This window comes from Ictidomys tridecemlineatus, chromosome 6 (assembly GCF_052094955.1).
Source record: "Ictidomys tridecemlineatus isolate mIctTri1 chromosome 6, mIctTri1.hap1, whole genome shotgun sequence".
Lineage (NCBI taxonomy): Eukaryota > Metazoa > Chordata > Mammalia > Rodentia > Sciuridae > Ictidomys > Ictidomys tridecemlineatus.
In genome coordinates, this window is record NC_135482.1 from 56868086 (window position 1) to 56890021 (window position 21936).

The following is a 21936-nucleotide window of genomic DNA, read 5'->3' on the forward strand; positions in this document are numbered from 1 at the left end:
GTGTAGAGAAGGAGAAACTCATTACTAATTATAATTAAAGTTAATTTAAAGAAGCAGTGATAGGAAAAAAGGAAGCAAATAACTTCTGGTAATATTTAGTAATTCCCTAAGGTATGCTATTTTTCTCTGGAACAGATCAAAAACCTTCAGAGAAATAATATTCCTATGAAACAAAGATAAGATTGGCCATATATATATATATATATATATGGAAAAACTAATGCTAAATTGAATCTACATTTAAAATTAAGACACAGAAGTTTGCCTCTCACGCAAAGCCAAGCATAAGGCAGCAAGCTGGAGTGCTAAATTAGAGGGAGTTCTACTGATAGGAGAACAGAGAGGGCATATAGGGAATGGTTACAAAAGGGAAAAATAAACAGCTCCATCTGGTTTCAAACCAAATAAACCCCCTCCAACCCTATCCAAGGAAAAGGAGAACTGCCTTTCCACACAACATGCTCCACAAAAGAGCATGGTTTTGATATTTAGTTTCCCACGGTTACATCTTTTTTTTTTTTTTTTTTTTTTTTTGGAACTAGAGATTGAATTCAGGGGCACTGGACCACTGAGCTACATCCCCAGACCTATTTAGAGACAGGGTCTTAGCGCCTCACCATGCTGAGGAGGCTGGCTTTGAACTCTCAATCCTCTGCCTCAGCTTTCGCAGCCCCTGGTATTAGGCATGTACCACCGCACTTGGCTCCATGGTTGCGTCTTGGTGGTCATTTCAATACAAAAATGAAAAAAAAAATAGTATTTTATGGTATAGACAGAGGTACCTCAAGAAATGGCCTTCAGTACTATATCATACAGAAAATTCCTGTTTTAAGGACAGGGTTATTTCTGCTAGGGTAATTCAATTCAAATTGTTAATTTGGGGGAAGGGCTGCATGAAGGAGAGTCTTGTAGTCAGAGGCTTTGTTCTAATTTCTGGCTCTGTGGTTCTCATGCCCTGGGTTACCTTATGCAAGAAGTCATAATTTCTAAATCTTAGTTTCCTCATCTTCAAAATCAGACTAAAAACTGCTTAGCAGGTCTCTGTTAAGGAGAGATAAATTAAGTGGTTGGCACTCCATAATAGCTCTTTACCGAAATCCTACAAAATATAGATGTTTTTAGGCGCTGCTGAGATACAAGATGAAAGTGGCAGATGACAAAATTCCTGAGCGTTTTTTGTTCCTCACCTCTTCTCAATGAGGAAAACAAGGACAAGCGATTAAAACAGCCAAAATTCTAGATGCACATAAGAGTTTATAAAACATTTTCATGTGCGTTTCCTTATTTCAATGTCTGAACTTTACAGATAAGAAAACAAAATAAAATAAATGAGAAGCTAAAATAAATGAGAGGTAAAACTATAACCCAAGCATCCTAACAACCACCAAGGAGGCTTTTTCTCGGCCCCACTCTCTCCCTTGTTAGTGTTGGGGGCGCGCCTGTGTGTTTTGCTGGGAACTGAACTCAGGACCTCACACATGCTAGGCAAACGCTCTGAGCTACACCCCCGGCCCAGCGGCTGTTTCCAGATGAGATATTTTGTGGCCACCGACTCCACTCACCACCACCGCGCGACAGTGACTACGACTCTTTTGGCCAGCAGGCCGCACTGTGAAGCGCATTACTGTGGGTCGGTTCTGACCTCTGAACGTCGAAGGTCATTAAGTCATTCCTAAATAGGGCTCACTCTCATCCTTCTCTCTCGAGGCACCGCTCTCGTCTCTACCAGAGAATTCCATAGTTCCTAACCCCGCCGCGATCAGGTGGCGTCCCAGGGTTTTGCAGACGTTCTGCCTAGCTTTCCCACCCACAACACCTGCCCTCAATGCTCGCTGCAGTAGCCAGTGAGCAGAAGAATCAGCAGGCTCTCGCGGACAGCCCACCGCCTTGCTTTCATTGGGTAACCTCATCCTCTCCCCGCCCACCAGCCCCACCATCTTTTTTCTTTCTTTCTTTCTTCTTCTTCTCCCTCAATTATTGGACTTGAGGACTGTCTATCTCGACTCCCGGGCACCACCCTCTCTTCGCCACCCCCTAGACCCCAGGCCCCACTTCTTCCCAGTCACTGGCATTCCTAGCCCATCCATCCCCTGTCTAGGAAGAATGAGTGAATCTGGCGCCGACCGGAGCCTAGAAGGGACTGGCCCCTCCTCCAGCTCCAGCCCCACCCACCCGGCCCCTCTTCACCTCCCAGGCGCAGCACTCCCTCACTCAGCTCCCCCCACACCTTGTCTAGCTCGCAACGTCTCCACCCCCTCCCTACCAGCCAACGCTCAGACCTCCTGGGCTCTCGGGCAGAGCCGGCAGCGCGCCGGGGGCATGCGCTCCATGAGAGCTCTGCAGAATGCACTGAGCCGAGCTGGCAGTCGCTGCCAGCGGGGAGGCTGGGGTCACCTGAGCCGGAGCCCCTTCCTTGGCTGGGGCGTCCGACACCACCTCAGTGAGGCAGCGGCACAGGGCAGGGAGACGCCGCACAGCCACCAGCCACAGCACCAGGATCAGTAAGGCTCGCGGGACAGGGGCAGGGGACAGGCTTGCTCCCACTCCCACTGTCGTTCTCGCTAGCGCCCGAATCCCGGTCCCCAGGGAGCGCATCACATCTCCCCTCTTCTCGCTCACTAGCCTGCGATGCCTTTTCCTTTAGATTTGGGGATTTGGGTCCGCCGAGCTCGGGCGGTAACGTGCCGTCCGCCCGGGAGGGCGTTTGGGCAGGTCGGTCTTCGAGATGGTGCCTGTCCAAGGTGCGTACTTAAATGGGAATGCAGAATGGGCGCAGAGTGTTGCTTGGTGCACGTGTCACAGTGTGGGGCCGTGTGCAGGCCCGCCCATCCTCCCCTTCTTTTTCTCTCGGGTTCTCCTAGGTATTTTAGGGAATGTGTGGGTATAAACAGCCTCCTGTTTTAGGTCCAAGTGTACTTGGGTCTACGTGGAGTGTCTTATTTCTGCGCGTACTCGCAGGCAAAATGTGATGGGCGCTTATTATTGGTGCGCAAATACATGCGTATGTATTGGGTGTGTGCATAGCAGGGTCCCCTATCTGTAGAATAAGGATATCTTTCCAAACTATTGAATGAGGAGAATATTTATAATGGTGGGGGGAATCATGAGATGCAGAAATCAGAGCTAGTCAGAGCTGTTATTTATGCTGCTCAGGCTCCCTAATTTGAAGGATTCTTCTCCTTTGGGTACTTCTGCTTCCCACTCCCAGGTGGGACTTCTCTTCCTGGTCACCCAGAAATACTTGGTTGCTGAACCTTTTCCTTTTTTTCCTCTCTCTGAGACACAAATAATGCTGAATAAGAAATTTTTGCAAAAAAAGAAATTTTTGCCCACTTCAGAGGGTGAGCTAGACCCAGTCCAAGTAACCCCTACCCTATTATAGCTGTAACAGGAAATGGGCTCTCTGTTTTATCATTGACATCTAACTGATGATACTCAGAAACATATGTATACCGTAGTTAAAATAGCCATAAAAACAGCACTACCTCACCACCACTGAAGTTCCAGTCCTGAGAGGTAATAAATCAATAAGTATTTGAAGGGTACTGGGAGACCAATAACTATTGTTTACTATTTTTTAAATTTTTTTTTGGGGGGGGAAGGGTACTGGGGATTGAACTCCGAGGCACTGGACCACTGAGCCACATCCCCAACCCTATTATTCATTTTATTTAGAGACTGGTCTCACTGAGTTGCTTAGTGTCTCACCATTGCTGAGGCTGGCTTCAAACTTGCAATTCTCCCGTGTCAGTCTCCCCAGCCGCTGGGATTATAGACGTGTGTCACCAAGCCTGGCAATTGTTTACTATTAATAATCATTATTATGAACTACTTTTCGCAAAGAGACATGGAACATTTAAAGGATAAGACCACTCCTTCCTGTTCAATCTCCACCCTCCCCTCCTCCCAAATAACTATAGGAGAAGAGTGGTATGATAGAGCAAAGCCTATTATGCTTCCCCTTTAGAGTGGGAGCTAGAAGCATCCCTGGTTCCCCTACACACACACCAGCATCTAGTGAGTAGGGTAATAGAGTGTTTTTAGGGGACTAGTTTCTCCTGCCTGTGGCTGCTCCATCTCCAGGAAACCTCTTGGTAATGGCCTTGGACTGCTGCTCCCTGGGCAGAAGGGTTGGCAGCGCTGGAGGGTGATGGCCGCTGAGAGTGTGACACCATGAAGGGTAGGATTTTGACTTGGGGGTGAAAAGAAGTCTTGTTATTCGGGTTATTGTTTATTTTTAGAACCATGTAGCTTTATTGTATTTCTGATTTTTAAAAGAAAAACAAGAAGCCAAGTGTGTGATGTGCTTCTGTAATCCCAGCTACTTACTTAGTAGGCTGAGGTAGAAAGAATGAAAATGCAAGGCTAGCCTGGGCAACATAGTAAGACCCCATCTCAAAAAGAAAAGAAAGATAAAAAGAGTATCAAGAAAAAAAGGCTCACATGCACAAGGCCCTAAGTTCAATCCCCATCACCACCAAAAAGGAAAGAAAAGCAAGCTGAGAAGTAGATTTGGGCTGGGATTGTGGCTCAGTAGTGGAGTGCTCGCCTAGCACATGCGAGGCCCTAGGTTCAATCCTCAGCACCACATAAAAATAAATAAAATAAAGATATTGTGTCCAACCACAACAAAAAATAAATATTAAAAAAAAGAAAGAAAGAAAGGGATGGCTGGGGATATAGCTCAGTTGGTAGCCTGACTAGGCCCTGGGTTCAATCCCCAGCACCACCAAAAAAATATTGTGATATTTCCATATATATCTAATATATAACAAAAATTAGATCATATTCATATCCTTTGGTAACCTACTTTTCTATTTTTGAACAGCTTTCAATATGTGTATATGACATCAATTTTAATAGCTGCCATTTTACCATTTTAAAAGATTCCATGATATGAGTTGCCACAACTTTTTTTTTTTTTTTGTATTGCTAGGAATCAAATCCAAGGCCTTAAACATTCTAGGCATGCACTGTATCACTGAACCACATTCCCAGCACCATTACCATAACTTACTTAATCAATCTTCAGTTTGGTTACTATAGACTCTTTTGTGTACTTTCAACAATAATTTCACTATATTTTTCTTTTCTTCTTCTGATACAGGGGTTGAACCCAGGGGCATTCTACCTCTGAGCCACATCCCCAGCCCTTTTTTTTTTTTTTAATATTTATTTATTTATTTTTAGTTCTCGGCAGACACAACATCTTTGTTGGTATGTGGTGCTGAGGATCGAACCCGGGGCCGCATGCATGCCAGGCGAGCGCGCCACCGCTTGAGCCACATCCCCAGCCCCCTAGCCCTTTTTTTAAGATATTTTGAGACAGAGTCTTGCTAGGTTGCTGAGGTTTACTTTGAACTCATGATCCTCATGCCTCAGCCTCCTAAGTCACTGGGATTAAAGGTGTGTGCACCATGCCTGGTTCACAATTATTTCTTTGTTAAATATTTTATTAATTGTTGATGGACCTTTATTTTACTTATTTATATGCGATGCTGAGAATCAAACCCAGGGCCTCACACATGTGAGGCAAGAGCTTTACCACTGAGCCACAACCCCAGCACCTCACAATTATTTCTTTTTCTAAAAATATTTTTTAGTGTTGATGGACCTTTATTTTATTCATTTATTTATATACGGTGCTGAGAATTGAACCCAGTGCCTCACACATGAGAGGCAAGCACTCTACCACTGAGCCACAACCCAAGCCCCTCACAATTATTTATTTTTTTTAATATTTATTTTTTAGGTGTAGATGGACACAACACAATGCCTTTATTTTTATGTGGTGCTGAGAATCGAACCCGGGTCCCCCCCATGCTAGGCAAGCGCTCTACCGCTGAGCCACAATCCCAGCCCACAATTATTTCTTAAGAGTAAATTCCTAGGAAATTTTGTTCCCGAAACATCTGATGACACTAATATCTTCTATAGTCTTTTGGAGATATTTTAATGCATATAATACATGTTAATATTATCTTTTTAATAAATGATATTATACTGTACACATTATTCTATACCTTTTTTCCCTTCAACATTATATTGGTGATCAGTCTATATCTAAATCAAAAGGCATGCAATTTTTTAGCGTCATATGGTGATACACGCCTGTAATCCCAGTGGCTCAGGAGGCTGAGACAGGAGGATCTCGAGTTCAAAGCCACCCTCAGCAAAAGTGAGGCACTAAGCAACTCAGTGAGACCCTGTCTCTAAATAAATCAAAACAGGCCTGAGGATGTGGCTTAGTGGCTGATTGCTCCCGAATTCAATCCCCAGTACCGCCCCCCCAAAAAATATGCAATTTTTTAAAGAATTTTGAGACATTCAGAAATGATGTGGCATTATTTCCTATCTATCAGCTTTCAGGCACAGAGACCTGCTTTCAAGGTGTTCCTACAAAGGCTGGGAATGTAGCTCAGTGGTAGAGCACTTTTCTAGCATGCCTGAGGCCTTGGGATCAATCTCCCGTACTGCAAAACATAAAACAAAATAACCAAACATCCCTACAAACTTTCCTCTTTTAGTTATCCCTCATATGGCTTCCCCACCCCTTTCCTACAGATACTAGCATTGTGACGGTTTCCTCCAAAATTGGATCCCTTCCCCTTCTGGTGTTCCTCCTGGTCCGAAACGCACACATGCCTACTCTATGCCAAGCTTCTTGAGAATCTTTAGTTTTTTAGTGTCTTATTTCATGGACAATATAGTTATATGGTTCAAAATTCAAAAGTATAGACGATACTATAGTGAAAAGCATCCCTCCCACCCTGTTTTCGTAGCCCCAACTGCTTCTCCTAGAGATGAGTTTTACCTGTTTCTTATATGTCCTGCCAGAAATATGTTGTACTGGAATAAGGAAACACATATTTTTAAACATCAATAGTTTCATTCTGCATACTCTGTTCTGAAACAAGCTTCTTTAGTTAATATTACATCTTAGAGATCAGTACTCAAAGCAGTCCCTAATTTCATTTTATTTACAGGGCATAACATCTCATTATATGAATAAACTCATAATTTACCTATTTCCCTACTAATGTACAGTTGTTTTAAATCTTTTTAATTATGCAATGAATATGTAACTTTATAGATAAGTGAATGTATTCCTGGAAACCAAGTTATTGGGTCAAAGGGCTTTGAAGGGTCTAAATCTCAACTGTCGTATTTGATTTGATATCATTCCTCTAAATCTGTTAATAGAGGAACTCTTGAAGATCAAGAAGTCTTTGGTGTCTAAAGAATTTTTGGGGGGCTGGGGATGTGGCTCAAGCGGTAGCGCGCTCGCCTGGCATGCGTGCGGCCCGGGTTCGATCCTCAGCACCACATACCAACAAAGATGTTGTGTCCGCCGAGAACTGAAAAATAAATATTAAAAATTCTCTCTCTCTCTCCTCTCTCACTCTCTCTTTAAAAAAAAAAAAAGAATTTTTGGTGCCATAACCATTGAGAGAGAGATTTGGGAGGTACAGGGACCTTCCTAATTATGTAACATGGTAATTCTTATCAAAGACCCACTTTGCTCAAAGATACGAAGACAAAAACCTAGTTGAACAAGGGAAGAATCCTCCGACAGTAAAATGGTTTATGTGCCACCCCAGCAACAACATAAGTAAAATCTGGAGGGTTGGGGAGATATTACAGAGTTGGTGGCATTTGAACTGGACCTTGAAGGATGGACAGGACTATGCTAATTAAAGGAGAAGAAGGTCATTCCATGCAGAAATCACAGCATACATAAAGTCCAGGAAACCTCACAGTCCCTGGCCCATTTGGGGAACCATCTATTAACTTCTCATAATGAATGTGGGAGAATGGTGGGGAATAGCAAAAGAAAGGTGGCAGGTTTTTTGGTGCTGGGGATTGAACCTAGGGGTACTTTACCACTGAGCTACATCCCCAGTGTCTCACTAATTTTGTTTTTTAAAGAGAGAGTGAGAGAAAATTTTTTTAATATTTATTTTTTAGTTTTTGGTGGACACATCATCTTTATTTTTATTTTTATGTGGTGCTGAGGATCGAACCCAGCGCCCTGCGCATGCCAGGCGAGTGTGCTACCTCCTGAGCCACCTCCCCAACCCCATGTCTCACTAATTTGCTTAGGCTGACTTCCAACTTGCAGCCCTTCTGCCTCAGCCTCCTGAGTGGCTGGGATTACAGGCATACACTACCTGCACCCAGCAAGTTAGCAGGTTCTAAGGAGCCTTGAATGCCAAACCAAGAAATAACTTCTTCTGTAAGCACTAGGGAGCCATCACAAAGTTTTTGAGTTATTCTGAGTTTAAGAAAATAGGTAGCACATTGCAGAAGATAGTTGGGGAGTCAAGAGTGTATAGTGGCAATTAGGTAACAGACAACAAGGAGCTATTGAGTTCTGATTTACTGAGCATCTACTTTGTGTTAAGACAGTTTTTCATGGAATATGATCTTAATTTAGGCTCATATTACCCATGTGAAGTAGACATTACCACTCTTATTTTATAGACTAGGAAGCAGGTTCAACAATATTATGTGATCTGCCCAACATCACACAGCTATTAAGGAGCAACCTTCGATCCTTTCTACTATACCATATTGCTTGGGGGGAAAGAAGAGGACAGATTTGAGAGGTATTACAGAGGTAGATTCATCCAGTTTTAGTGGCCAACCAAACATGGACTTAAGGTATGGGAACTACCAAAATTGTTCTGCATTTCCAGCCTAGCACCCAGGTGGTAGTAATTTTATGTGACCCAGATGGGAAACACGAGAAGAGGCGGGAAGGTAAGATGACTTAGGTTTGGACATGCTGAGTTTTCAGTGCCTATGGTCTAGAAGTGTCAAGTAGGCGAGTAGAAATAAAGATCTTAGTTATGAGTAAAAGCTAGAAAGTGAGAGGTACACTTCTCAGGACAGATCAGATGGTTTAGGGAAGAGACACAGAATGAGGACACTCACCTAATGATCAGCCCATGTTCAAGGAGGAGGAGCAAGGAGTGATTCTCAGGCTCCTGCCCTCCTCCCCTGTCTCTGCCCCCAAACAGTGATGCATCAGAGTGTGGCATGCTGTCCCGCCTGGGTGATCTGCTCTTCTACACTATTGCTGAGGGACAGGAACGAATCCCCATCCACAAGTTCACTAGTGTAAGTTGCCCGCTACCTGTTCTGAACCCTAATCCTTAGATCTATGGAAAGTGGGAAAAGGAGGGTAGGACAGATACAGGACACCTAATGGTTACTGCATGAGGTTAGAGAATGCAGGTGGGTAATAACAGATGCCTAAGCTAAGGAGACAATCCCATCTCTGCCCCAGGGCCAGATTAAACACAACTAGCTGAAAAGGGGCAGGAATCCCTTGTTAACCTTCAAAGCTGCTTCATTCCCTTTTAATTTCCAAATCCACTTGTCCTACCTTTTGTTGTAATTGGGATTGAGGTAACTGAGTATCTATTGGGAAAGACTATTAGGATTAAAATACTATTCTTTGAGCTAAATTTACCAGGCCTCTTCTTTCCCTAAAGGCACTGAAGGCCACTGGACTGCAGACATCAGATCCCCGGCTCCGGGACTGCATGAGTCAGATGCACCACATGGTCCAAGAGTCTAGCAGTGGTGGCCTCTTGGACCGAAATCTCTTCCAAAAGTGAGGGCCCCAGAAATGAGGGCATTATTTTCAAAACTGTTCTGTGGACACAGATATCAGAGCATATAGAAATCTTGGGGATTATATAATTCAACACTTCATTTTGTTTTATTATTCATCACACAAGTAATATATGAATACTCATTATGAATTCTGAACAATATAGAAATATTTGTTCTCAGTTCCCTTTTCTCCCAGTCCTAGCCCCTTTTCCTGGAAGTAAACATTGTTAACAGATTAGTGGATATCTTTTAGATAATATCCTATGTAGTCACACATATATATGAATATACATAAATATAAGACTTAGGATTTCTAAAATATAAAAATGACATACTATACTTATTCTAGTAATTATTTTTTTCTTATATCTCAAGACATTATGTCTTGAGGTATCTTTCCATGTTATTACTATTGTTCATTTTAGGGGTGAAGAAACTCAAAACCAAAATGATAAAGTGACTTGCCAAAGCTGTTGGTCTAAAACCACATGACCACTCACAACCTTCTTTATTCCCAACCTCCATGGCTCCAGAGTGAGTCCCTGCTGTATGTCTGCAGCCCCCTAATGCAATCGTGTCTGGGATCCAGGTGTGTGAGCAGCAACATTGTGCTCCTGACCCAGGCATTCCGAAAGAAGTTTGTCATTCCCGATTTTGAGGAGTTCACGGGCCATGTGGATCGCATCTTTGAGGATGCCAAAGAGCTCACAGGAGGCAAAGTGAGGGCTGGGGGGGGGGATAAGGGAGGGGCAAGGGCTCTGGGCCAGATATATCTTAATTCTTAGAGACTTCCTGGGGCTGGGAATCCAATGGATGCGAAATGAGAAGCAGAACCTCTAAAAATGTGGAAATAGCTCCATGTGTTTCTAAACAGGTTCCTAGAGCAAGCGAGGGAATCCTAGTTTTCTTAGGAGATTGTGGCATAGTGAATTGTCAGAGACTTATAGTAATTGAATCTAAAAATCAAAACAGGAAGCTGACCCCAGAATTCTCCTTTTTAACCTTCCATGAACTTTATTGCCATCACTACAGGACAGAGGCTACAGATAGATAAGATCCCCTAGGACTTAAGGCTTGGAGTTTCTGGGAACAACAAATAGAAGGGAATTCATTTGCCATGCTGGAGTCAGAATTTAGCTTTTTATCAAAAAAACTCTCCTAATCCTGAACTCCATACTCTTCTCCACATCCATCTTTCTCCCTTTTCTCTACCCACTCCTGCCCAGGTGGCGGCCTACATCCCTCACCTGGCCAAGTCAAACCCAGACCTGTGGGGTGTCTCCCTATGTACTGTGGATGGACAACGGTGAGATGCTGGGTGAGAGGAAGGGGAGGAAGGGCACAGGTACAGAACAAAGGCCAACCCCTTTCATTGTACCTGTCTGCCTCCAGGCACTCTGTGGGCCACACAAAGATCCCCTTCTGCCTGCAGTCTTGCGTGAAGCCCCTCACCTATGCCATCTCCATAAGCACCCTAGGCACTGACTACGTGCATAAGTTTGTGGGCAAGGAGCCCAGCGGCCTGCGCTACAACAAACTCTCCCTCAATGAGGAAGGTGAGCACCCCCAGAGCTCAGACCAAACTCTTGCTCCTTCCCCCAAGCCTTTTTCATTTGTTTCTTTGCCTTTCCTCCCATCCAACTACTAACCAGGCCTAACCCTGCTTAGCTTGTGAGATCAGAGACGATCAAGCGTGATCAGAGTGGTACGGCTGTAAACACTGCTTTTCCTGATTAGCCCTGATATTCCTTTTACCCCAGCAAAGAAATCTTTCTTATTTAACCTACAGAGAGGGCAGGCTGTAAAGGAGTCTTTGTTCAGTGACTGATAAGACCCTGCACAATTTGTATTTCCCCAGGAATTCCTCATAATCCCATGGTCAATGCTGGTGCCATTGTTGTCAGCTCCCTGATCAAGGTCAGTGACACACTAACTTTCTGAAAGGTACTCTTCTCTAAGCCCCCTTATTCCTATATCCCTCCTATCTGTTAAGCTCTCCAGGGAGGCCAGTGGGATACTGATTCCTTTGAGGGTTCCCAGGAGGCTTTGTATGAGCGTAACAGGGATCCGTGTGTTATGCTGAGGATGCCAGTAAGAGAGGCTGCATCACCTCCTCCACCTTCACCCTATATCATTCCCTCCCCCCACCTATGAGTAGAATCTAGAGCTTCCAGGCCCTTGGAGGAGTGAGCAGATCCTGACCCCTGCCTAGGATCAAGGGCCAAATGCCAGAGACAGGGGGAGGACAGCATTATTAGGCACCGATTGGCCACTTCTGGGTGAGGGAAACATGCAAAGAAGGGTGAATGGCCAGGCCAGGGCAGTTATTCACGTCACCTAGAACTGTGAGTTGGCCTTGAGCAAGGGTGTCAGGCAAGCCCATCAGCTGTAGGTCTCCCAGCGCTTAAGCAAGAACTTGGGAGCAGCGTGGGCAGAAACATTCTGAAGCCAATCACAGTCCTTCCTGGGGAAGGTGGTGTTAATAACCCTTCCCCCAGCAATTCAGGTGTCAGAGTCCCTGTGGTGTTGACTCTAGCTGACGTGTGCATGAAGCAGTGAGTCTGAGGGTAGGAAATCAGGCCAAGTCTCTATCCCTATTCTGTGATGGTTCTATCTACAGCCCTGTCTCTGGGACCTGCTTCATCCCATTCCCATCTAAGTTGGCCATATTGATCCTGACTCAACTAAAATCTTTAGCTTCAGGGTTAGGGATGTAGCTCCATGGCACAGCACTTGCAAAGACCCTGAGTTTGATCCTAGCACCACCAAAAGGGGAAAAAAAAATCTTTAGCTTTGTTGTCAGCTGTCAATATGGTTGGATATAATATATGCAACAGATACACTCATCCGATTTCTGTCACTCCGTTCAGTCTTGGGATTGGCATGGGAGTCAGAATGAGCTAAATTAAGATTCTAGCATGGTATATTAAGGGATGGGAATCAGGGCTGGGTGCAGTGGCACACTCCTGAAACCCCAGCAGCTCAGGAGCTGAGGCAGAAGAATTACAAGTTCAAAGCTAGCCTCAGCAATTCAACAAGGCCCTAAGCAAGTTAGTGAGACCCTGTCTCTAAATAAAATACAAAAAGGGATGGGGATATGGCTCAGTAGCTAAGTGCCCCCTGGGTTCAATCCCTGGTATTAAAAAAAAAAAAAAGATGAGAATGAGAGGAGTAGAACTTGGAGACAGGACTGGAGGTAAGAAAATAAAAGTGGGAGTCAGAGATAAGGGCTCAGAGAGACAATGAAAGTGGGAGGACTCAGGCTTACTGAGCATGTGAAGTTATCTGTACCTTTGTGCCTTAATAAAAATCTAAATTGTTTGTTTTTTAAGATCAATATATAGGGGTTGGGGATATAGCTCAGCTGATAGAGTGCCTTGCATGCACAAGGCCCTGGGTTCAATCCCCAGCACCACACACACACATACACACACAAAAAAAATCAGTACACACACCCCAAAAAAGGTCTCAGTTGTTTAAAAAGGAAAGAAGTTTGCCAGGGCATGGCGGCATGTGCCCACAGACTCAGTTATTCAGGAAGCTAAGGTAGGAGGATCATTTGATCCTATAAGTTTGAGACCAGCATGGGTAACACAATGAAATCCTGTCTTTGAGACACAAAGAAAAAGGTGTAGCAAGACTAGTCTAACATTTTTTAACTCTACTAAGTGCTTGACCTTTTCCTTTGTCATTGTCCTTGGCTTGAGACACTGACATCTCTTTCTTTCTCTGTAGATGGACTGTAACAAAGCAGAGAAGTTTGATTTTGTAAGTTCCCTTGCTACTCAGCTCCTAGCTGCCTTTCACCATGTCATGCTGACCCCTCCAGCTGCCCCAAGTACTTGGCTGTAGACCCAGTATCAGGTGCACCCATACTAGAAGGCTTATTTCCAGAGAAGTGGGCATCTGCTGCTTCAGGGAGGAAATCCTCTTGAAGTCCCTGTCCTCTCAGGCAAAGCTGGGATAAGGGCTGAGTGGTTCAGAAGGACTGTTCAGCCTGGGATGTGTTTAGTAGGAGTTCTCGGTCAGGTGAGCCTCTCTTGCCCCTCTTCTCTTCTAGGTGTTGCAATATCTGAACAAAATGGCTGGAAATGAATTCATGGGTTTCAGCAATGCCACGTAAGGCCTTGTTCAAAACTATCTGAACACATTGGGTGGTGTGTGTACACATGGGATTGGGGGAGGGATGAGAGGATCTTAGGAAGGAATTCCATAGGAACTTTGGCCTCCTAGCTTCCTCTGAGCCCCTTCATTGACATTTGTTTACTTTGTGAAATAATTTGTTCAATTTCTAGTTAATATGTAAGGAGAGGTAGCATGATGGTTTGTGTCTAAGGCCTTGCCAAGACCTCAAAGCCAGAGTCTCACCAGTGTTCTTAAGACTAGATGAATAGACAACTTTAGGGGTTGTTTTTTGTTTTTTACAACAAAGCTATGCTGAGTATTTGCTTAGGTTCAGAAATGTCCTCTAATATTACTGTGAAAAGTTATAAAGGCACTGATGTAGTTCTGTGTCTCTCAGGGAAGGCAATTTTTCCCCTTCTCCCCATACCTACCTCTCAAATATTAAGCACTAAATTGGGTGTTTGCTTCAGATTCCAGTCAGAGAAGGAAACAGGGGATCGGAATTATGCCATCGGCTATTATCTCAAGGAAAAGAAGGTAACTGGGAAGGCCAGTAGAGTTTCTGGGAATTCTGCTGCTGGTGGAAGGATAGTAGGGGTTGGGAAATTTGGCTGAGACCCTGGAGTGAGAAAGGGGCTGTCAATGGCCTGAAGAGAATGTTTTCCCTCTTCTTCCTTGCAGTGCTTTCCTAAGGGGGTGGACATGATGGCTGCCCTTGATCTCTACTTTCAGGTAAGCAAACCCTGAGGGCCAAGGAAACAGGACAGACTGCCTTCCTTCTCTTACTCACATGGTTCTGTCAGGAATATTAAGCAATTTGTTAAAGATCTGGATGCTAAGAACACTGTTCTATTCCCAAAAGCACCATGTTCACATCCACATTACATCTTCACTTCTCCCTTGTCTCCACAGCTGTGCTCTGTGGAGGTCACCTGTGAATCAGGCAGTGTCATGGCAGCCACCCTTGCCAATGGTGGAATCTGTCCCATCACAGGCGAGAGCGTTCTGAGTGCTGAAGCAGTGCGCAACACCCTCAGCCTCATGCATTCCTGTGGCATGTATGACTTCTCGGGCCAGTTTGCCTTCCATGTGAGTGTTTTGGGCCCTGCCATCTATCAGTGGTGAGCCCTGTGCCAAAACAGGACACTGGTCTCTGAAAATAGAGAGATGGAAGTTTGTTCCTGCTTCTTATTCACAAATCTCCAGCTAGGCTGTTAGGCTGAGAATCCTCACAGGAGGTTGTCAGACACAGTTCCTCAAATACAAACACATGAAGGTGCACCTTCTGAATCACTCTTGTGCAACCCTTCCTGTGGCTGTCTTCTGGGTCTCAGCTTCTGTGTCACTTCTCAGGAGAGGCCTTTTTTTTTTTTTTCCTTCAGTGCTAGAGACTGAACCCAAGACCTCCCCCATGCAAGCAAGCTCTACCAGTGAACTACATTCCCAGCCAGGAGGCTTTTCTAACTTCCCTATCTCAGATGGGTCCACCTACAACGCTGGTCACAGCACCTTCCTTTTCTTCTCAGTTTGTAGTAATTATTTATTGTTGCCTGTTTATTGCTTACCTTCTACCACCAGAATGTGACTTTACCCTAGTTCTAGCTAGCAGAGTGCTAATATTTCAATTAACATTTCCTAACTTTATCAATGAATTAATTAAATAAATATTAAGTACATAGTAATTAATATTTTTGAATTAAACAATGTTTATTTAATGGTAGCCACTTTAAGTAAATAAAGCAATTTTGAGCTCCTACCAAGCGCAAGGAATAAGTAAGAAAAGTCTGAAAGGTTGAGGTGGTTGTGGCTTTGCCCATGCAGTCACTTAGAATAGCCTACCTTGTTTGTTTTCCTAGATTTGGGGGACCCCAAGCTCATCCTCAGCTTCAAATTTGTTCCCCAGGTGGGCCTGCCAGCCAAATCAGCTGTGTCAGGAGCCATCCTCCTGGTGGTTCCCAATGTCATGGGAATGATGTGTCTGTCACCTCCACTGGACAAGCTGGGGAACAGTCATAGAGGCATCAACTTTTGCCAGGTGAGTTATTCTGCACATAGTACATATATATATATATATATATATATATATATATAAATATAAGTTTTTTTTTTAATAGAGAGGGAGAGAGAGAGACAAGAGAGAATTTTTTAACATTTTTTTTTTTTTTTTAGTTTTTGGCGGACACAATATCTTTGTATGTGGTGCTGAGGATCGAACCCGGGCTGCACGCATGCCAGGCGAGCGCGCTACTGCTTAAGCCACATCCTCAGCCCACTTAATATTTTTGAATTAAGCAATAAGTTTATTTAGTGGTAGCTACTTTAAGTAAATAAAGCAATTTTGAGCTCCTACCAAGTGCAAGGAATAAGTAAACAATATCTTTGGCTTGCAATTCTAGAAGTTGGTGTCTCTCTTTAACTTCCACAACTATGACAACCTGAGGCACTGTGCTCGGAAATTAGACCCACGACGTGAAGGGGGAGAAGTTCGGGTAAGGAAAACCCCAGGTTCCTTATAAGATTATTTCTAAACAGAATATGATGTAATGCTTCATTGCCTAAGCATCCATGGAGGTCATCACAAGGCAGAACTAGGCAAGGGCAGAGTCAAAGCCACAATTAATCTCAGATGGCTATGATTTGCCTTCCAGAACAAGACTGTGGTAAACCTGTTGTTTGCTGCCTATAGTGGAGATGTCTCAGCTCTTCGAAGGTAATTTTACCATAACCAGATATTCACAGTAAAAATACTGCTGTTCAGAGATCTTATTAGGGGCCACATAGCAAAACAGTTAAGTGCTTCAGCTTGAGGCCTAGACCAAATGGATGTAGATTTAAGTGTTTTGTTGTTTTTTTTTTAAACAAAGTATCTACCACATAAGAACTTAATAAATGACAGTGTTATTAACTTGAGTGTTAAGGGCATAGTTAACTTGCCTCAGTGGATTACCAACATCAACAACCATGTAAGCAATAATGCTTTTGGAAGCATCACAATCTCATTTCTCTGAAGTGGGAATTACAGTCTCATCTAGAACAAATTATATAGCCTTCAGATTGTAGCATTAACCGTTTCACTTTTTCTGGAGTCCATCCAGTCTGACTCCACATTAGAAAGGACATTAGTGATTACAGACTGATCTGGGTAATCCTAGCCACTTTCTACTACCTCAGGTTTGCCTTGTCAGCCATGGATATGGAACAGAAAGACTATGACTCCCGCACAGCTCTACATGTTGCTGCAGCTGAAGGTATCTGAAGGATTTAAGTGGGTGGCAGAGCATAAGCCCCTTTCTTTTCTACTAAGATACCCTGTTTTATGTGTCTTCAAGGTTCCAGGGCCAACAACTAGTTCTGACAATTCAGCTGGCAGCCAAACTGTTATTGAGTGTTTACAGGGAGCAAAATGGAAAGAGGCCTTTTCTCCTCTCAAAACAGTCTCTGGCTGTCAAGGGTCTGTACAAAAGGGTTTAAGATCTGTATCCTATCATTTTCCTTCTGCCCCTATTCCTAGGACACACAGAAGTTGTTAAATTTCTGATCGAGGCTTGCAAAGTGAACCCTTTTGTTAAGGATAGGTAAGAAAAATTAGGCTAAAAAGGGGGAGGGTTGGGGCTGGGTTGGGGCTCTGTGATAGAGCACTTGCCTAGCATGTGTGAGGCATTGGGTTTGATTCTCAGTACCACATATAAATAAATGAATAAAGGTCCATCACCAACTAAATATATATTTAAAAAAAAAAAAAAAGTGTGCCGGGGACATGGAAGGGAGGGTGGCACAGCTTCTCCAACACTGCCCACTACCCACCATGCACAGATATACAACTACATCACTCTTAATGTCTCCTTTGCCTGATCTTGCTCATTGTTCCTCAGGTGGGGCAACATTCCCCTGGATGATGCTGTGCAATTCAACCACCTGGAGGTGGTCAAACTGCTTCAAGATTACCAGGACTCCTACACACTCTCTGAGACTCAGGCTGAGGCAGCAGCTGAGGCCCTGTCCAAAGAGAACTTAGAGAGCATGGTTTGAGAATAACAGATCATGGACAGTCCCTGCTTAAGAAAAAAGCATGTGCTGGCCACACACTTAATCCATAACTACCAAAAAAGTATTAAGGAGAGTTTCTTCAGTGGGGACCAAGAAAGCCATTGTGACATAGGCCAGTGCTTTCTATGAGAGTTAAAATACCCCTTTCCTCAAGGGATACCACTTGTAGAGCTATCCATGGACAGTCTGCATTATGGTCTAATGGCTTGGTCCACTCAAAACCATCACAGGTCTTCAGCCAAGTCCTCTCTTGAAGAAACCACACTTCGACGGAAGGACTCTAGCTACCATGCACATGTATAAATCACAGTGAGAGAAAGAGGGAGCCTATGTACCCAGCTTTAGTAGTCTGGAGAGATCAGTCCCCCTTGGCCAGAACCTGCTGCTGCTACTGCTAATAGCAATTTTATAGACAGAGAAAGTATTTTATGCTCAAATAAACTTTAATTACACAAATTACTTTTGTTAAACTCAGTCATTCTCTTTTTTCCTCAGGTATTCCAGCTTTATCACCATCATAGAAGGTAGAATAAAATAGAACACAGGGTCAGACAGAGCCCAAACAACACACATTTCATGTACATAGTCACTTACTTCACCCTCAACCCCAAGTATGGTTTTAGGATCAGTGTATTATGTTGCTAAGAGGAATGAGTGTTTGAGTCTCAATAGACCCCAAAATGGACTATGCAAAACCTTAGGCCGCCTTCCTTCCTCTGGAGTTTTAACTGTGTCAGAAATGAAGATGGAACTTCTTAAGAATAATATTTCTGACACTAATCCCCTAGATTTCTCCCTAGTTCTTTTCCCTTTGTCACAGTTATAACTGGCACAATGATTATGATGGATTGGCTGGGTACAGGAGGTGTACAAATGAAGTTAAATGGACTCAGGTTAAGGATAGCTGCCATCTGTGTGGAGCTGCGGGTCTTTGGCGCTGAGGTACTTGGGGGTTCTGTTTTCACTCTGACCCACTGAGTCAATAAAGACTGAGGACCAGAGACCAGACTCTGTAGGTGCTGCAGAGGAAGGACCAAGTCACTGACTGCACCACTCCTCCAGCCAGAGGTAGAAAGGATTTACTCTGGAGAGATTTGATAGAAACCCCAAAACAAACAAGTAGCATACAGATAAAGGGAGAGAGAGGTAGCATAGTGAATAAATTCAACCAAGCTAAAAGACAAGACCCTAAGACTGAATAGTTTTGAGGGATGGGAGGCACAGCGACTAAAGGAACAAAGTATGGGAAACTATACCTGTGGTGCCCAGGAAACCCACGATAGTTTGAAGGAAACCTTGACCGTATGCCTAGCTTTCATGGGGGTAGGAAACAGAAAATGACTAAGATATTGCACAGAGGACCCAACAATGAATTGTGGGAGATAGAGGTCTTCATATACTTTCAGTTGGAAACTGGCCAAGAGTATGATTAGGGACTCTAATAACGGACATACTAGAGACCCTCTGGCACCTCAAGCCCAGAGTGGGTCAGCAGCTCTCCATCCCAAAGAGCAAAAGCAGGCACCACCGGACCCCGGAAATCTGTCTGTAGCGTGTGGACCACAGAGACCTTGTTCACATCCACCAGGCTCAGCTTCTTGGCCTCATAGTCCAACAACAGCCCCACTTTCTCAGGTTGCCCAATACCCTCAATTGGGGCTTTCTCGTTGGCCAACATGGTGTGCCACTTGCGCTGAGCATAGGAGAACACCCAGGAACGATCATCAATACCGATGCAGCTATCCCGGGACATGTCCATGTCTGCCACTCCTATCCGGAATTGCTGGGAGCGCTTCACTGTCACCTCCCAGTAATGTCTGCCACTGGTGACCGCTGTGTCTGCCAGCACCACTGCCCACTCCCGGAAGCGCTCCACATTCAGGGCCACCTTGGTGGGTTCCAATCCTACCAAGCCATATTTGACACCTGTGTCACCTCTGAAGAGTGCCAGACTGCTGTGGGCAGTTTTTTCTTCCAGTTTGAAACTGATGCCTGCGGGCGGAGCAAAAAGACTGGATGATGACAGTGGTTAAAACCTTAGGGCTGGTGCTATATTCTGATCTGAAGCAGGCAACTCAGGAGATCACAAGGAAGCAAGGAAGAGTTGAAAGGCAAGCTGGAAGCCAGGAGAAGTTAAGCACGCCTGTAATACCAGTTAATCAGAAGGCTGAGACAGGAAGCCTGCAAGTTCTGAGCCAGCCTGGGCAACTTAGTGAAACTCTGTCTCATAAAATAAAAGGAGTTGTGGGGATATAGCCCAACAGTAGACGCCGGTGAGTTTAATCTCCAGCCCCAAGAAAAAAAGAAAAACAAGCTGGTAAGACTGGGGGTCATCATTTTAGTATAGACAGTCGAAAAACTCGGACTGGGTCAGTAGATGGGGTCTGAGGGTTAGAATTGAAAAACCAATGCAGAGGGGGAGGGGAGATGGCTAGAGAGGGTTGAAGTTGTCTGAGCAGCTTCCGGGAATAACAGCCAGAAACTTTGGGAGGCAAACGTGAGTAAAAAGTAATAATCCTACCTCTTCGGGCTTCCCCTGCGGCAGCCCCACATCGTTTGGCTCCCCAGCTGTACAAGCGCCAAGAACGTGCAAAGTGCAGCGCCATCTTACGCCACAGAAACGCAGGGCACGTATCCCTGCTACCCTACATACCCCGCCATCTGCCGACCAGTTCCCAGAGCACGTGATGCGCGAGGCGGCCGCGCAGCGTGATGACGTAAAGGAACCGACGCCCTGCGCGGAACCACCATTTCGGTGACTTCTCTCCAGTTCTGGTGCAGTTGATCCGTTTTTTCGTGGAGAAAAACGGCGCTCGTTTGAACTGACTAAAACCTTTGGAGAGAAGGTGTAGCCAGATGTTTAGAAGCATGTATTTTAGAATTAAACTAATTTTATTCGACCCCCAGCTTCACTTTGGGCCCATCTCTTAATTTCTTAGCTTCCCAGAACCTTAGCAAAGCTGAAATAATGCAACCCATAAACCTTAAGTATCACCATCCCCAGCACCGGAAAAATAAACAATTTAGAATACAGCTTGACAAATAAATGTTAAATACATAATACTGAACGGTGGGTTTGTATTTTCAAGGTTGAGAAGATTTTAAACTAATCAGTTTTCCCAGCATGACCAAAAGTATATTGGTTCAGGGTGGAGTAGGTATTAGGTAGGTGATTATGAACAGTCTACATTTAACATTTTGATCTGCTTGAGGTTCTGTGTTGCTGCTTTCTAAAGTGTTTCAATCCCTCTACTTCTCAAGGTTCTGTTGGTCAATCTGATATGAACATCCCACCTCCCTCTTCCCACCCCTCAAAAAAATAACTTTAGATCTTTGAAAGACTAAAAAACTAACCAAACTATTCCCCTTCCCCAGTTTTAACCACCATTCTAGTGGACACAGTCCTAGTTCAGGTCACGTGTATCCTAGTTCAGGTCACTTGTATCCTTAATCTCAATTAGAGTTCTCTCTCCCCACCCCACCCCCTTTTTTTTGTACTGGGGATTGAACCCAGGGGGGCTTAACCACTGAGCCACATCCCCAACCTATTTTTCATATTTTATTTAAAGACAGAGTCTCACTAAGTTGTGTAGGGCCTTGCTGAATTGCTGAGACTGGCCTTGAACTCAAATCCTCCCGCCTCAGCCTCCCTAGCTGCTGGTATTTCAGGCCTGCGCCAAGGAGCTCTGCTCCATTGATCTATTTTTTATTTGGAGGTAGGGTCTTGGTAAATTGCTGAGGTGGGCCTGGAATTTGTAATCCCCTGTCTCAGCCTCCCCAGCTACTGGGATTAATAGACATGTGGCACTCTGCCCGGCCTAGAGTTTTCTCATCATAATGTAGTTATGTACCTTCTAATGTACTAGCTTCTCTCTGTCTGGTATTCAAAATCCACACTACATTCAGAGTGCTATTTCTAAATCCCAAATCCCATCCTGCAATTCCCCTATTTAAATACTTTGATGTGCCTGCAACAAATTCCCTTTCATGATCATAAGACTTTACATGATATAACTGCTTTGTCCTACCTTCTTTGTGTATTTGTTTACTTTTTATTTATTTATTTATTTTTGTCCCAGTTCTGGAGGTGGAACCCCAGGTCTTGCACATGTTAGGCAGCACTCTACCACTTTGTGTTTG

At 44.2% G+C, this 21936-nt stretch overlaps 3 protein-coding genes across 8 annotated transcripts in view; 1 reads left to right on the top strand and 2 right to left on the bottom strand.

The window, feature by feature from the left end:
* Positions 1–1833, bottom strand: part of Rbms2 (RNA binding motif single stranded interacting protein 2) — an 89008-nt gene extending 87175 nt beyond the window's left edge. Inside the window, exon 1 of one of the 2 annotated variants that reach the window (XM_021733510.3) lies at positions 1643–1833. The gene's annotated coding sequence lies outside the window, so the exon portion shown is untranslated. The remainder of the gene's footprint in view (positions 1–1642) is intronic. The other variant, XM_040280463.2, reaches the window with a different exon arrangement.
* A 227-nt stretch (positions 1834–2060) lies between these two features.
* On the top strand, positions 2061–18252 carry Gls2 (glutaminase 2). 5 transcript variants are annotated; one of them, XM_021733500.3, is made up of 19 exons: positions 2363–2501; positions 2645–2741; positions 9024–9123; positions 9501–9622; positions 10184–10343; positions 10851–10930; positions 11017–11180; positions 11483–11541; positions 13360–13392; positions 13685–13743; positions 14220–14286; positions 14431–14481; positions 14662–14838; positions 15653–15784; positions 16146–16238; positions 16398–16459; positions 16921–16997; positions 17261–17324; positions 17622–18252. In XM_021733500.3, the coding sequence occupies exons 3-19, from the start codon at positions 9043–9045 to the stop codon at positions 17776–17778; spliced, it is 1638 nt and encodes a 545-aa protein (XP_021589175.1). In that variant the 5' UTR covers positions 2363–2501; positions 2645–2741; positions 9024–9042; the 3' UTR covers positions 17779–18252. The 5 variants fall into 5 exon arrangements, with proteins under 5 accessions (XP_021589173.2, XP_005335695.4, XP_021589175.1 ...); XM_021733498.3 differs by lacking the exon at positions 2645–2741 and having other exon boundaries at positions 2061–2501; XM_005335638.5 differs by lacking the exon at positions 2645–2741 and having other exon boundaries at positions 2066–2501; positions 10214–10343.
* On the bottom strand, positions 18221–20492 carry Spryd4 (SPRY domain containing 4). Its single transcript, XM_005335637.5, has 2 exons — positions 20318–20492; positions 18221–19788 (listed from the first exon to the last, which is right to left on the bottom strand). Exons 1-2 carry the CDS (start codon positions 20400–20402, stop codon positions 19250–19252), a joined length of 624 nt encoding a protein of 207 aa, XP_005335694.1. The 5' UTR covers positions 20403–20492; the 3' UTR covers positions 18221–19249.
* Between the last annotated feature and the right edge of the window lie 1444 nt (positions 20493–21936).

Coding starts and splice junctions, on each gene's coding strand:
- Gls2 (XM_021733498.3), top strand. CDS start 2,104: ATGAGTGAATCTGGCGCCGACCGGAGCCTAGAAGGGACTGGCCCCTCC. Junction 16,239..16,397: donor GTGAAGGGGGAGAAGTTCGG/GTAAGGAAAACC, acceptor TTTGCCTTCCAG/AACAAGACTGTGGTAAACCT. Junction 16,998..17,260: donor ACATGTTGCTGCAGCTGAAG/GTATCTGAAGGA, acceptor CCCTATTCCTAG/GACACACAGAAGTTGTTAAA.
- Spryd4 (XM_005335637.5), bottom strand. CDS start 20,402: ATGGCGCTGCACTTTGCACGTTCTTGGCGCTTGTACAGCTGGGGAGCC. Junction 19,789..20,317: donor CGCAGGGGAAGCCCGAAGAG/GTAGGATTATTA, acceptor CTCCGCCCGCAG/GCATCAGTTTCAAACTGGAA.